Here is a 12,283-nt window from a genome sequence, read left to right as displayed (position 1 = left end):
CTGAAACGTGATTTTTTTACAACAATCTTAAAAACAAAATCTAAGTAAGACAAAACCAAGAACAATTTAACACTAAGCAGATTAACCTAATGATTGGAAGTGTAGATTTTGGAGTCGAATCCCCAAACTCCCCTTTCTACAGACGTAAAATGGGGAAAATAAGAGAACTACCTCACAGAATTGTGGGAAGGAGAGTAAAACCCATCGAATGATAGCTATTACAGTCTCATTGCTATATTACTCTATACATTCACGTGAGGGAATTAAGAAGTCTCTGTTTTGTTCCCTCCTGGCCACGAAGAGGCGCACTTAGCAACAGAACAAACGCGGGCGGAAATAATAATAATTAAAAAAAAAAACAAACAGGATTCGTCTCCGGAGGAACGGCTTCAATTTCTGGCGGAAGTGTATGCGCGCCCCCCCCCCCAGGTCTTAGAAGCTCAGAAAGAATTCCAACTGTTCTATGTAGTCCCAACAGCAGGTATGAAAAATTCTCAGTACTACGCGCAGATATTAATATCTAGGAAAACAAATGTATCCCTCGACTTTTTTTTCCAGTAGTATTTCTCTGAAGTGTCTTTCTTTTCTTTCAAGGACGAAGAACCGGAAGTGCTCTTTTTCCCCCGGCCAGGACCCAGAGGTTAAGTCCCATCAGCCCTCGCGCGCCACCGTCCCCTCTCTTCCTCGGCGCTGCCTGCGGAGGTGGCAGCCATCTGTTACTGGGTGAGTTTTAATCGTTGGCCATCCGCATCTGTGCGGTCTTAATCTGTTCTTGTCGCTTCGTGGTGAGGAGGCTTGCCCTTCCATGCAGTCGTCTTGGCGGGCTTTGTCCTTGTCAGTTGGCTGGTGTATGTACGGGAACAGAGCGAAGCGGCCCAGCCGGTGATGGAGGTTTGCTTCCCAGGGCCACTTTGCCCTTCTACGGAGGCCGCCTGTTGTCTCTCTCTGTGTTGCGGACAGCTTGTTTGAGCCCTGGGAGTGAAGGTCGCCCTTCGGGTCTAGCCTGAGAGAGCTTGTGGGAGCCGTGGAGCGACCAGAGGGTTCGGGTGAGATGACGAATACTCGAATCACCTTGGTCAGTGAAGTGTGCCCGCGTGTATTTTGTTTCCGCTGGCGGACGCTCCTTCCTCTGCAGTTTTCTGGTTGGTCTTGGGGTTGCTGCTGCGGCCGAATCACCTAACAAAACACCAGCCACCGTGAGCTGCGAGTCGATTAGTTCCGTTAACAGAAATGCTGATGGCGGGTCAGGGTCTCCGGAAATATAAAACCGCGTCCTGCGAGGAAATCGTGTTGCGGGCGGGGGTGCATTCGTTTATCGAACACGACGTTCGCAGCGCCCTTCACCGGGTGTTAAATAAAGAAAAGAGGCGGTGAGGAGACTAGAACAAAAAGTGTGCTGCAGGAGGAAAAAATGGGGTGACCGGGAAGTCCGCTTTGAGGAGGGTTATAAATTGAGACTCGGATGATCTCCAGGTAGAACGGAAGTTCAGAGGTCTAGAAACATGTTCTGAGCACATCGTGGTTTTGTAGGCCTGTGGTGAGGGAATTGCAGAGCAACAGCCTTCGGGGAAACACAGGTTTCTTTTCAGGTCTGCTTGCGTTCAGTCACTGCAGGCATTCAGTGTGCGGTATCTTTGCCATTTTACAGGTGAAAGAACTAAGACCCCCGTGCTTGTAGCCTGCCCAAGCTCTGCGTAACTAAAAGGAAATTGGACTGTCTAGGGTTTGGGATACTGGAAGTGGGATTTGCTGCCCTGTGCAAGTTGAGAACATTTGGGGTCGATTTGTCTTCGATCAGCTGTTAGCATCCTTCCTTGGCTTTAGGGGGTGACGTGACCCTTGACCTCCCAGGATCGCGTCTGGAGAGTGGTTAGTATTCTGCCAGCTTCGGAGACGGGAGGGAAAGCAAGCCTGGCAGAGGTACCCATTCCATTCCCAGTTTGCTCAGTAGCTGGTGATTGGAAGACACTCTGCAACAACGTTCAACCCCTGTGCAGGAAAGCCTCCTTCCAGGACTGCTTGACGCCATCTCTGCCTCTTTCTTGAAGGCGTCATGGCTGCCCTCAGACCTTTGGTGAAGCCCAAGATCGTTAAAAAGAGGACCAAGAAGTTCATCCGGCACCAGTCAGACCGATATGTCAAAATTAAGGTATATATCATCCCGGGATGGAAGTATTCGTTGGGGTGGAGAAAGGAACTCCTAAATGGGCTTCTGGACTTCTGGCATCACCTGGTCCAGAGAGCACCTTTGGCAGATGAACCACTCTGGTTGGTGGTAGAGCTTTCCAGAAACTCAAGCCTCCCTGAGTATGCCTTACTGGCACTCAGTCACCTGATTATAATATAAATTGAAATTTAAATGGTCAGGGACATTTGACTGTTTGAGGTATCTGGAAGCTTGAATCATTTTAGGTGGCCTCAAGACATTAAAGTAAGTTATCCTTATTTTTATGATGAGAAATATACAGCCTCTTCACATTCTGTTAACATGTAGTCTGCTTTTCCTTTGTTGAGGAGTGTGGATGTGAGTCTATTCCTGGTAGTCAAATGCAGGAGCCCCTATTTTTTCCACCACAAAATATGTGTGTGTGTGTAAAAAGGTGTAGCGAAATACTGTAACCCAGATAGCTACTGTTTGGCATATTTCCTTTTCGTTGAGTCCTCTTTTTTCTCCAAAAGGAAAAGTTGTTAGCAAAAACACTAACCCTCCTGTGTTTATTTCAGCGCAACTGGCGGAAGCCGAGAGGCATTGACAATAGGGTGCGCAGAAGATTCAAGGGCCAGATCTTGATGCCCAACATTGGTTACGGGAGCAACAAGAAGACAAAGCACATGTTGCCCAGTGGCTTCAGGAAGTTCCTAGTGCACAATGTCAAGGAGCTTGAAGTGCTGCTGATGTGCAACAAGTGAGTTGGGTCCCACCTCTGGGTTCAGGTGTCAGAATCTGGATCTGTGAGCATTTTTGGTAGGGACTCTAGCATTTAGAAGAGTTGTATGTTCTCTCAGGAGCTTAAAGAATGCTTGTTGGGGACTTTGAAGTATTTCCTTTGCTGGAGTAGGGTAAGGGAACTTACCTGAAGAGTGTAGAGACCCGAGATCTGGAAAAAGAAGGACTTTGCCCAATAATATAAACACTGGTATCCTTTTGGCAGTTCTTTGCAGAACACTGCTCTGTGTGGAGGTGGGGGGGATATCAGATACAGCCTCAGAGCAAAGGGGCACTTAGTGCTGTGACCATGGGTATCTTCCTTCAGAAGGCTATGGGGATAGTTGAGTTGTCTGATAAGGAGCTCTATTCTGAGATGGAGAAAAGGAGGAAGACTTGGCAGGAGGATGACTTGCACCAAGTTGTAGAGATGCAAGAGTGCACGAAGGGTTCACAGCATTACTTTCAAGTATTTTGAGAAAGACACTTTATGAGCGCTGTGTGAGAAAGACTTGGGGTCTTCTGAGGCCAGAATTAGGGCGGTGGGATGAGAAAACATTTCACGTGGGAAGTGATTTGGATGCTTTTGAATCCAGTTTGGAGGGAATGGTGTTTCTTTGGTAAAGCAGAGGACGGTTTTCTTTCCTTCCTATTAAACAGAAGCTGAAAACCTGTTTTCTTAATTAGGATGTGGAGAGGTTGACTAACTATAGGACCTGCGTGCTTGCTTACAAAGATCTTTCATCTCTAGTGATTGTAGGCACAAGTAATAGAAGTAAACGAAGCCATAATTCTCACTTCGGTTGAGTTTTCTAGGTTGGGAATTTAAATGGGTGTTGGGATACTGGAAATTTTCCTTTGAAAATCCTTGGGTGAACAGAGGAATTAGGGGTGGCTGCCCAAACCCCAATTAGATGGATGGAGAATTGTGACAGAAAGATGCAATTCCTTTTGTGTAGCAGAAATGCTGCGGTGCTGGTGTCACTGGTTACCAAAAAGATATTCTTAAATAGCTTGGCAGTTTGTGTCTGGAGCCATAGAAATATGTGAAATCTATGACCTTTAATCCACAAGTTCCATTTCTGGATACTTATCCCTAAATAAAAAGCATTTTGAAACAATCGAACAGTTGTTCAGTTTGAACAGTTGAAAATACAGTTTGTGAATGATGGGAGTATAAGCACTGGGTGGAGTGTTACATGTGTATTTGAAATGATTGTCATGTGTGGGGAAAATACCTGGGCAGACAGAAGTATTTAAGATAATACATATAGTGATTGATTGGTTATTAAATACACATGTGGGTATGGACTTGAGGTATTTTTGGGAAAAGCTTTCAGTGTTGAAAACAAAGATTATTGGAATATTTCAAAATAGAGCTAATTTGAGCTTGAGTGGACTCCTTTATAGAAGATAAAAATTCTTTGCGTTTGCTTGTCTCACATTTAAGCTGTTTTGCTAGAGTTCTTAAAAAGAACTTATGTATTTCATTGCCTGATTTAGTCACTTCTTATAGCTGTCTTTCTGTCTTTGCTGAAATTCCTCCAGGGGTAAAGCATCCTTTTTAAGATTTTTATTTTTGGGGCTCCTGGCTGGCTTATTTGGTAGAGCATGTGACTCTTGATCTCAGGGTCCCATGCTCTACTGACTGAGCCATTCAGGTGCCCCGAGAGTGTCTTTTCTTAATCTGTTCTTGATGGTGTCATAACTTCACTGAAATCTTCTCTCATTAGGCCAGTTTGTTACCAAACTGGGGCCTGGTGCAGCTGTGAGAAATGAGTAGATTAGAACAGTATCTGCCAGCCAGATACTTGGGAAATATTATTGCTGGGTGACTTCAGGCAGTGTTACTTCTCAATTTGTATTTTGTCTGCATCAGTCAAACAAGTAAAATGTTAATGTCTGGGCCAGGAAACCCGTGGCTTAATCAGACTGTTGGATTCTCCTCTTGCTTTGCAGAGAGTTTTAGAACTTAATGGGCAAGTCCAAGCTCCCTGAGACTGCCCTGTGTTGGGCAGATTGACTGTGAAAGGATTGGGGGAGAACGATTGAACTTGGAATCTGGGACTGAGCCATCCTAGCCCTGTCCATTTCTAAGTATCTTGGGAATTCACTTGCACCTTTAAGGGTCTTGGTTTGTCTGTAAGAGGAAGCAATACCTGGATTACAAGGCTACTTGTAAGGATTAAATGAAGGGACAGTGAGTACCTTTGTCACTATCAGTAAATACTTGAAGAGTCCTACTGCTGGTACCATGGAATTTAGGAAAGTTAGGATTTGGGACTGTGTGGGTCTTGTTCATCAGCTTTGCCAGAGCCCTCATGGCTCTGTGCTGTGGCTCTGGAGGTGATGTGACCCAAAACTGCTGCCCTCCCTGGGAAACTCCGGAGTGTGTGTTCATCTGGCTTGCTCCATACTCACTAACTGCTTCTCTTCCAGATCTTACTGTGCAGAGATTGCTCACAACGTCTCCTCCAAGAACCGCAAAGCTATTGTGGAAAGAGCAGCCCAGCTGGCAATCAGAGTCACCAATCCCAACGCCAGGCTGCGCAGCGAAGAAAATGAATAGACAGCTTGTTGTGCACGTCATATTTGTGTTAATAAAACCATAAAACTGCCATCTGGCATTTCCCTCCTTGGTGTCTTACCATGACAACTTGTTCATGGAGATTATTCTTTTGCCCATTAATGCTCTGTGGAATCCTCCATTTGGAATGGGTTTGTAAAGGATACTTCATTTTTCATAGGGCACAAGCCTCTGGTGCCCAGAGCAGCTTTATCAGCTCCAGTTGGGGCTGGGAGAGACTTGGGCTCCGACCAAGGAACGTTCTAAGACCTTTGATTGAAGGACCTTGCAGCTCAGAGCAAGTAGTCATCCTTAGCCTCACTTTGTAAATTTGGATGATGGTCACTGTATGTAGTTCTTCTGAGGTAGCCTCTGAACAAAAACATGACAGGATGATCCACAAATCCCTCTACGATTAGCCTTGGATGTCTGAAGATAACTTTCGGTCTCCCTTTTATAACCCTCCCCCAGCTTGCTGCTTCAGGTAACTTAACAGCAGTTTCTGAAGACTGGGATTCTTAACATCGTTGGGTCTCTTGATTGGTACTCAGAATTTAACAGTCAAGCTGCCTTTTCGACTACAGCCCTAAACCTTAGGCCGCAAAAGCTAGAATTTAGCTATGTGAATTACAGGCATACTTCTCGAGACCCTGCGGTTTGGTTTCAAACCACTGATGAAGCAAATCAAATGCGTTTTCTGGTTTCTGAGTGCATAGAAAAGTTGTTTATACTGTTACAATTTATTATGTGCAATAGCATATCTAGACAGTTCATACCTTAATTTAAAAATAAGTTTATTGCAAAAAATGCTAACCATCTAGTTCAAAAGTGCTAAACATATTTTGAGTTGTGATCTTTGCTGGTGGAAGGTCTTAACCTCCATGTTGATGGCAGCTGACAGATCAGGGTGGTGGCTGCTGAAGGCTGGGCTGGCTGTGGCAATTTCTTAAAATGAAGACCATGAAGTTGATTGCATTGACTGAGTCAAGAATGATTTTCTCTATAGCATGATACTGTTAGCTCTTCACCCAGAGGGCTTTCAAAATCAGGAGTCCCGTCTCCTTAGACCCTACCACTATTTCATCAACTAAGTTGATGTAATATTCTTCAGTTCTTTGTTGTCATTTCAACAATCGAGCATCTTCAGGAGTGGATCCCATCTCAATGAATTTTTTGCTCATAAGAAGCAATTCCATTAACGTTTTCTCACGAGATTGCAGCAATTCAGTGAACTCTTCAGGCACGATGATCACATCACCATAACAATGAAAAAGTGAAATAGTCTGAGAATTAACAAAATAGGAAGTGAGTAAATGCTGTTGGGAAAATGGTGTTGATAGATTTGGCTGAACACTGGGTTGCCACAAACCATTTTGTAAAAAAAAACGCAGTATTTGCAAAGCACAAGAAAGAGACATGTCTATAAGGTTATGATAGCACTTTTCTAAGAACTGGCAGCGAAGGGCAGTATAGTTGGGATGTGGCATGAGGTATGCAAGAACAAGACAATCGCTTCTAGGTGTTTTTTTCCCTACCAGCCTGGTCAACTGAGCAGAAATACTAGCCTGCTTGCAATTTTGGCATGCTAGCCATGAGTGGATTTAAGTCCCTTAAATTGGATATGTAAATTACAGGTTGCTTACCTCCAACCAGTTCAAAGCCTAGTCTGAAACATTTGAGCTAATTGTTGGGCTGTTTCCATGATTTCTTTAAATTGACTTGGGAAGTATACAGATGGTGGTCTACTGAGTAGAGGAAGTGTGCACAGAAAAAGCAAAACTAGGTCTGTCCTTTATTAACCTGGGATAGCACAGAAAATTCTCTAGCCTATTGTTTAATATTTGTGTCTTCAATACTAAAAACTAGAAACAACATGTTCAAAGTCCCTCAGGACACAAACCAGCTGTTGACACCTAGGTGGGTGACATGAAAGATGGTCTGTACTTTCTTGGTACTTATTTCCCAGTTGGCTACATAAGAGTTTCGAAATGAGAAAAACAAACAAACTAGATCTAATTCCCTATCCTGACCCCCCTCTCCCTGCAAAAAAATTTCAGATTCGTTACTGCCAATTAGAAAGTAAAGCATTTTGAATTCTAAAATGTTAAAGTTCAAAGAAGTAGCTTGTCTTCAAGATGCCCACCCAGCCCTAATGTTTGGCCTATCAGATGAAGTGAAGAGTGGGAGAGGTGTGAGTGACAAATATGGGACACTGGTGGGCAGGGAGGCCAGCCGGCTGTCTCCTAACCTTCCGCAGCTGTGAGCATAAGATTATTTCTAAACACTACTTAGTCCTTAGTGAGGCAGGGACTCCCCGCTTTGAAGGTACAGACCGCCCCGTGTGAAGTCACACATCTATGTGTGAAAGGGCTTGGAAAATGTCAGTGCCCTGTTTCTTTGAATGAGTGTCCTGAGTTAAAGGGCCCAACTGTTAACAGCCTTGCAGCTCCTGCTGGGGGCCTCGAGTTGGGGGGTCCCTGGAGAAGGCACTGTAAGCCCCAATCAGGAGCAGGAGGGCCCCCAGCGAGATGACAAAAGGGCAAAAGTAGAGAGGCCTGTGGTGGGCAGGGGGACAGTGAAGCCTCGGGCTGGGTAGGCCTCCTTCTCTTAAGTAAGGGCCCACCTGGGGGCAGGGTTGGGGGGTATTAGCTGAGCTCCATCGAGTCCGTGTTGGGGGCTGAAGCAGAATCCTTCTGGATGCTTTCAAAGAGGGTAGCAAGTTCGGGGTTGGATCTGATTTGGGAAGAGAAGTCAGCCATGATGGGGCTTTTCCCCACTTCTGGGATGGTCAGCAGGGCGGCCACTGCCCTCATCGCAGAGCGTTTCAGCTCATCTTGCTTTTCAAATTCCTGCTTCACAGAACCAGCTTTGACCTAAAGTAGGAAAATAACAAGCCATCCTTTATTGAACTTAGCATCACACCACAGCTCCCCTCACTGGTCTCCGGATCCGTCCCAACCACCTGTATCCTTCCCAGTTTAAATCACAGCACACTGGTTCCAGCCTCCTGAGGTTTCTTCTGTGCTTTTCCCCCGTGGGTTTCCCCAGAGGGGGATTCTTTGTCATTAAATCAACCTCAAGGTCACCTAGGGGGCCTCCAACCAACCAATCTAAACTGCCACCTTTCTTTTTATTAATAAATAACTGGATGGTGATAAATGCTATAAAGTGTTCAGTTAGTTATCTCTTTCCCCTGACAGGATTCAGCCTATCTTTTCTTACTGTGCTTAAAACAGACTCTTGATACCGTGACTTAATTCAATGACTGGATCACCATGACAGTCACCTTGCTGGCCTCGTCCCCCCTACTCAGGTGCCTGCCCTGACAAGCTAGTCTGTGCAGGAAACCCCTCAAACTGCCTTGCCTGTCTAGTTTCTTCATCCTCCACCCTCTCCCACTTAGAGAATCTCAGAACTGCCCCACTCCTTATGAAATAAAGTCCGGATTCCTCTTGAGGCTGCTGACTTGGCCCAGACAAAGACTCTTCCCCCTCAAGAGTACAGTGTAGAGGTTAAGAGCTTGGCACTGGGGTTGGGCAGTCTTGGGTTCAAATGCTCTGCCCTGTAAGCACTGTGACTTCGGGTTGTCACTGCGAACTGCACTTCCCTTTCTGTATGGAAGAGCCTCCTTTCCATAGAGTTGCTTTGAGGGTTAAATGGCTTAACACAGGTCCATATTCCCTGCTCTGAAACCCTTGGAGCCAGGGGTGCTTTTGGAATTCAGGATTTGGCGGGTTTGGGTGGGAGGAAGGGTTAGAAAGGGGATAGTGTGCAGACAACGTGGTACAGTATCATGTAATCAAATACATGAATATTTCCCCTACTATATGAAAAATGAAAGAATATTATGCGTGTCACAGTGAGAGAGAAAAGCCGTAAGTAGCCTCAGGCCAGTTTAAGTCAAGTTTTGTTGCCAAACGAGTTCCAGAGCTTTGTAGGTTTCAGCAGATGAGGGATTGTGGACACAGATGCAGCAAGTTCTCATCTCAGTGCCCGACAAAGCGTCCTCTGCAGCCATTCCGAGTGGCCTATGTGTGGGCCTCAGTTTGAAGCTCCTCTTGACATCTGGGCTGAGTGAAGGGGGGTCTGCAGGCCTTCCCTGGGAACTGCAATCTTTCTCCATGCCAAACGGCTCAAAGAAAATTAGAAATGATTTGGCCACTGAAACGGTCAAGACTGCAAGAGTCCTGCAGAAACACAGCTTCTTTTGACTTCATACCCACGTATGTTACAAAGGGAAACTTACAAGGCAGGTTTCTATCTATTAAGAAACCACTAATTTTAATGTTTTATCCACAGAAGATTTTATTTTATTGGAAAAGGTTTTGCTACTTGAAAATCACTGTTCTGGGGGTATCTCTCCTCCTTAAACTCCAAACTGAAATACTCTACCACTTTTTGGTTAATTCCTATGCTTTCAAAATCCAAGTTAATTCTTTTAGTCACCAGGTAATCACTGGATTCCCACCCCCTGGGTATGCCAGGCTCTGTTCCCAACACTGCATGTTGCCCCCAGGCCTCTGGCTCCGAATCCCTCCCCTGGATCCTTGAGGCACTCTAGCTTGTCAGCAACTCTGCCCTGTATCAATCAACCAATCAATGGTTTATATCTTTCCAAGAGTCTCACTTGGTTTCCCAATTAGGATGTGGGAGTAGGAAGGAGCCTTGGTGGCTCAGTCGATTAAGCGTGTGCCTTCAGCTTGGGTCATGATCCCTGAGTCTTGAGATGGGGCCCCACGTCAAGCTCCCTGCTCAGTGGGGAATCTGCTTTTCCCTCTGCCCTTATCCCCTTCATGCTCGCTCGCTCTCTGGCTCTCTCTCAAATAAATAAATACAATCTTTAAAAAAAAAAAAAAAAAGGATATGGGAGTGGGGAACCCACCAGGTTCAATGTTGTATCCCTAGTACCTTGCAACGAGGCCCAGCACCCAGGAAATGTTTAATGAAGGAAAGAAAGAGCCGGATTTGAATCTCAGCTCTGCAATTTACTAGCTGGGTAGCCTAGGTCCATAACTTCACCTCTCTGAGTCTCTGCTCCCCTGTGTATACAGTGGTGACAATAAGAAGTACCTTACAGGAGGATGACAACAATTAAATGAAGCCCTTCATACACAACCTATAAAGGGTAACTGTGAGCAATCTGCAGGTGTGCCCAGCGCTAAGTGGGGTGGGGAGAGGGAGGTACCTTGGCGGTGCAGGTGGCCCTGAGTGGCTCAATGAGCCGGTCCACTCTCTGCAGAACAGGTGCGGGACAGAGGGTAGCCAGTCGGGCGAGCATGATGAAGGTCAGCATCTACCCAGGAGGAAGCAGAGTTCATGGTGAAATGGCCCAGGACCAAAAGGAGCAGAGGCCCCCAAAGATCAGAGACTCTGGTCCCAACACTTGGAGCTCAGGTCCAAACTCTAGCACTAATTCCCACCAGGGCCCTGCCCCAGTCTCTCCTGCTCTGGGCTTCAGTTTCCTTATCTATAAACTGTGAGTGGCAATGGCTCCCATGCCTGGCTGACCTGGGTAGGATCAGATCAGAAGAGGTACCAGGGAGGGGCGATTCTCCAGCTCAGATGCCCACAGGGCCAGGCAGATACTGGCCATGAGTGAACAGGGCCAGAGGGCAACTGGGCAGGAGTCAAGAGCCCATACTCCAGACCACAGCTCTCAGCTCCAGCCAATTGTGGCTGTGGGAATGTGGCCCCGGCTGACGGGCTGCTTTCCAAAGACACTGATTTTAATGGAAGATCTCTCAACTTTTAAATGTTGACACCCAGTTAAAAAGCAAACAAACAAACTACTGTGTGAGCCAACTAAACACATCCACAGGCCTGGATGCGGCCTCCTAGAAAATAATGCTGACCTCTTGGGAAAATGGTCAACCAGCACTTCACACCATAAAGGATGGTTGTCTGGATTCTACGTGCCCTACCCAACCCCTCCATTGTCTACACTGCCCTGATCCCCCCACAACCCACGGCAAAGGAGGGCGACCAGGGCCACAGCAGCAAAGAGCACAGCATTACACAGCACAAGCTGCGACCCAGGGCTCCTCCACTGCCCAGCTGGTGCCCTTGAACCCACCAGCTCTCTGGTCTCACCCCTGTAAAGTGAGCTACACCATCCAAGGATACGGTGTAGACTCAACAAGATAACTCTGGAGGCTCAAGACATGTCACACCCACCCTCCTCAATACCAGAGGGAGCCCGGACCCTGGGGTCCGAATGTGGCACTGATGTCAGGCCCTGTCCCGTGCTCCTGGGAGGACAGACAAGAGGATGATGGGGACAGAATGGGTGAGAACAGGACAGCGTGCGGAAAATGCCTGTAAAAACAACTGACTTTTATCAATCGACAGTGGGGCTTGGCCGTCTCTCACATCAGTGCGAAGGGACCTGGCTCACTCTTCTCAGTGCGGCCAGCATTCCATGACCAGAGGTACCCAGCCCACTGATGGGTGGACATTCAGGAAGCCACCAGCTTTCCCCAACCCCCACAGAACTGGGAAGAACAATCTTGAACATAAAAACTCCAAACACATTTCTAGGAGTGAGTCCAAAGGCTCTGTTTATGGAGACGGAACTGCTAGATCAAGAATGTGTCGAAGAATTCTAAATGTTTCTCATTATGGCGAAACCGTCCTCCAAAGAGCTCGCCCAGTGTAGACTCCCGCCAAAGGTGTTTGAGAGCTTGGCTCTCTTTCTTTTTTTTTTTTTAAAAGATTATTTATTTATTTATTTGACAGAGAGAGCGATCACAAGTAGCAGAGAGGCAGGCAGAGAGAGAGGAGGAAGCAGGCTC

At 46.4% G+C, this 12,283-nt stretch overlaps 2 protein-coding genes and 1 non-coding gene across 5 annotated transcripts in view; 2 read left to right on the top strand and 1 right to left on the bottom strand.

Moving 5' to 3' along the window:
* Nucleotides 1-607: 607 nt before the first annotated feature.
* Nucleotides 608-5,544, top strand: RPL32 (ribosomal protein L32). Of its 3 annotated transcripts, none has more exons than XM_045990821.1 (4): nucleotides 608-723; nucleotides 2,049-2,149; nucleotides 2,725-2,906; nucleotides 5,366-5,544. In XM_045990821.1, exons 2-4 carry the CDS (start codon nucleotides 2,054-2,056, stop codon nucleotides 5,493-5,495), a joined length of 408 nt encoding a protein of 135 aa, XP_045846777.1. In that variant the 5' UTR covers nucleotides 608-723; nucleotides 2,049-2,053; the 3' UTR covers nucleotides 5,496-5,544. The 3 variants fall into 3 exon arrangements, with proteins under 3 accessions (XP_045846777.1, XP_045846779.1, XP_045846778.1); XM_045990823.1 differs by lacking the exon at nucleotides 608-723 and adding an exon at nucleotides 878-1,046; XM_045990822.1 differs by lacking the exon at nucleotides 608-723 and adding an exon at nucleotides 1,590-1,648.
* On the top strand, nucleotides 1,842-1,981 carry LOC123933300. Its single transcript, XR_006816548.1, has one exon. It is a non-coding gene; the product is annotated as a small nucleolar RNA SNORA7 (small nucleolar RNA).
* Nucleotides 5,545-5,688: 144 nt separating the features above from the next.
* CAND2 (cullin associated and neddylation dissociated 2 (putative)) overlaps nucleotides 5,689-12,283 on the bottom strand; it is a 32,617-nt gene continuing 26,022 nt past the window's right edge. The window contains exons 14-15 of the mRNA XM_045990810.1: nucleotides 10,678-10,785; nucleotides 5,689-8,365 (exon numbers count right to left, since the gene is read on the bottom strand). Coding sequence (XP_045846766.1) covers nucleotides 8,138-8,365; nucleotides 10,678-10,785 — 336 coding nt within the window. The 3' untranslated portion in view covers nucleotides 5,689-8,137. The remainder of the gene's footprint in view (nucleotides 8,366-10,677; nucleotides 10,786-12,283) is intronic.

The sequence above is a fragment of the Meles meles genome, chromosome 20, assembly GCF_922984935.1.
Source record: "Meles meles chromosome 20, mMelMel3.1 paternal haplotype, whole genome shotgun sequence".
Taxonomy (NCBI): domain Eukaryota; kingdom Metazoa; phylum Chordata; class Mammalia; order Carnivora; family Mustelidae; genus Meles; species Meles meles.
This window is presented reverse-complemented; position numbering and strand designations above follow the sequence as displayed.

Coding starts and splice junctions, on each gene's coding strand:
- RPL32 (XM_045990821.1), top strand. CDS start 2,054: ATGGCTGCCCTCAGACCTTTGGTGAAGCCCAAGATCGTTAAAAAGAGG. Junction 2,150..2,724: donor ACCGATATGTCAAAATTAAG/GTATATATCATC, acceptor TGTTTATTTCAG/CGCAACTGGCGGAAGCCGAG. Junction 2,907..5,365: donor GTGCTGCTGATGTGCAACAA/GTGAGTTGGGTC, acceptor CTTCTCTTCCAG/ATCTTACTGTGCAGAGATTG.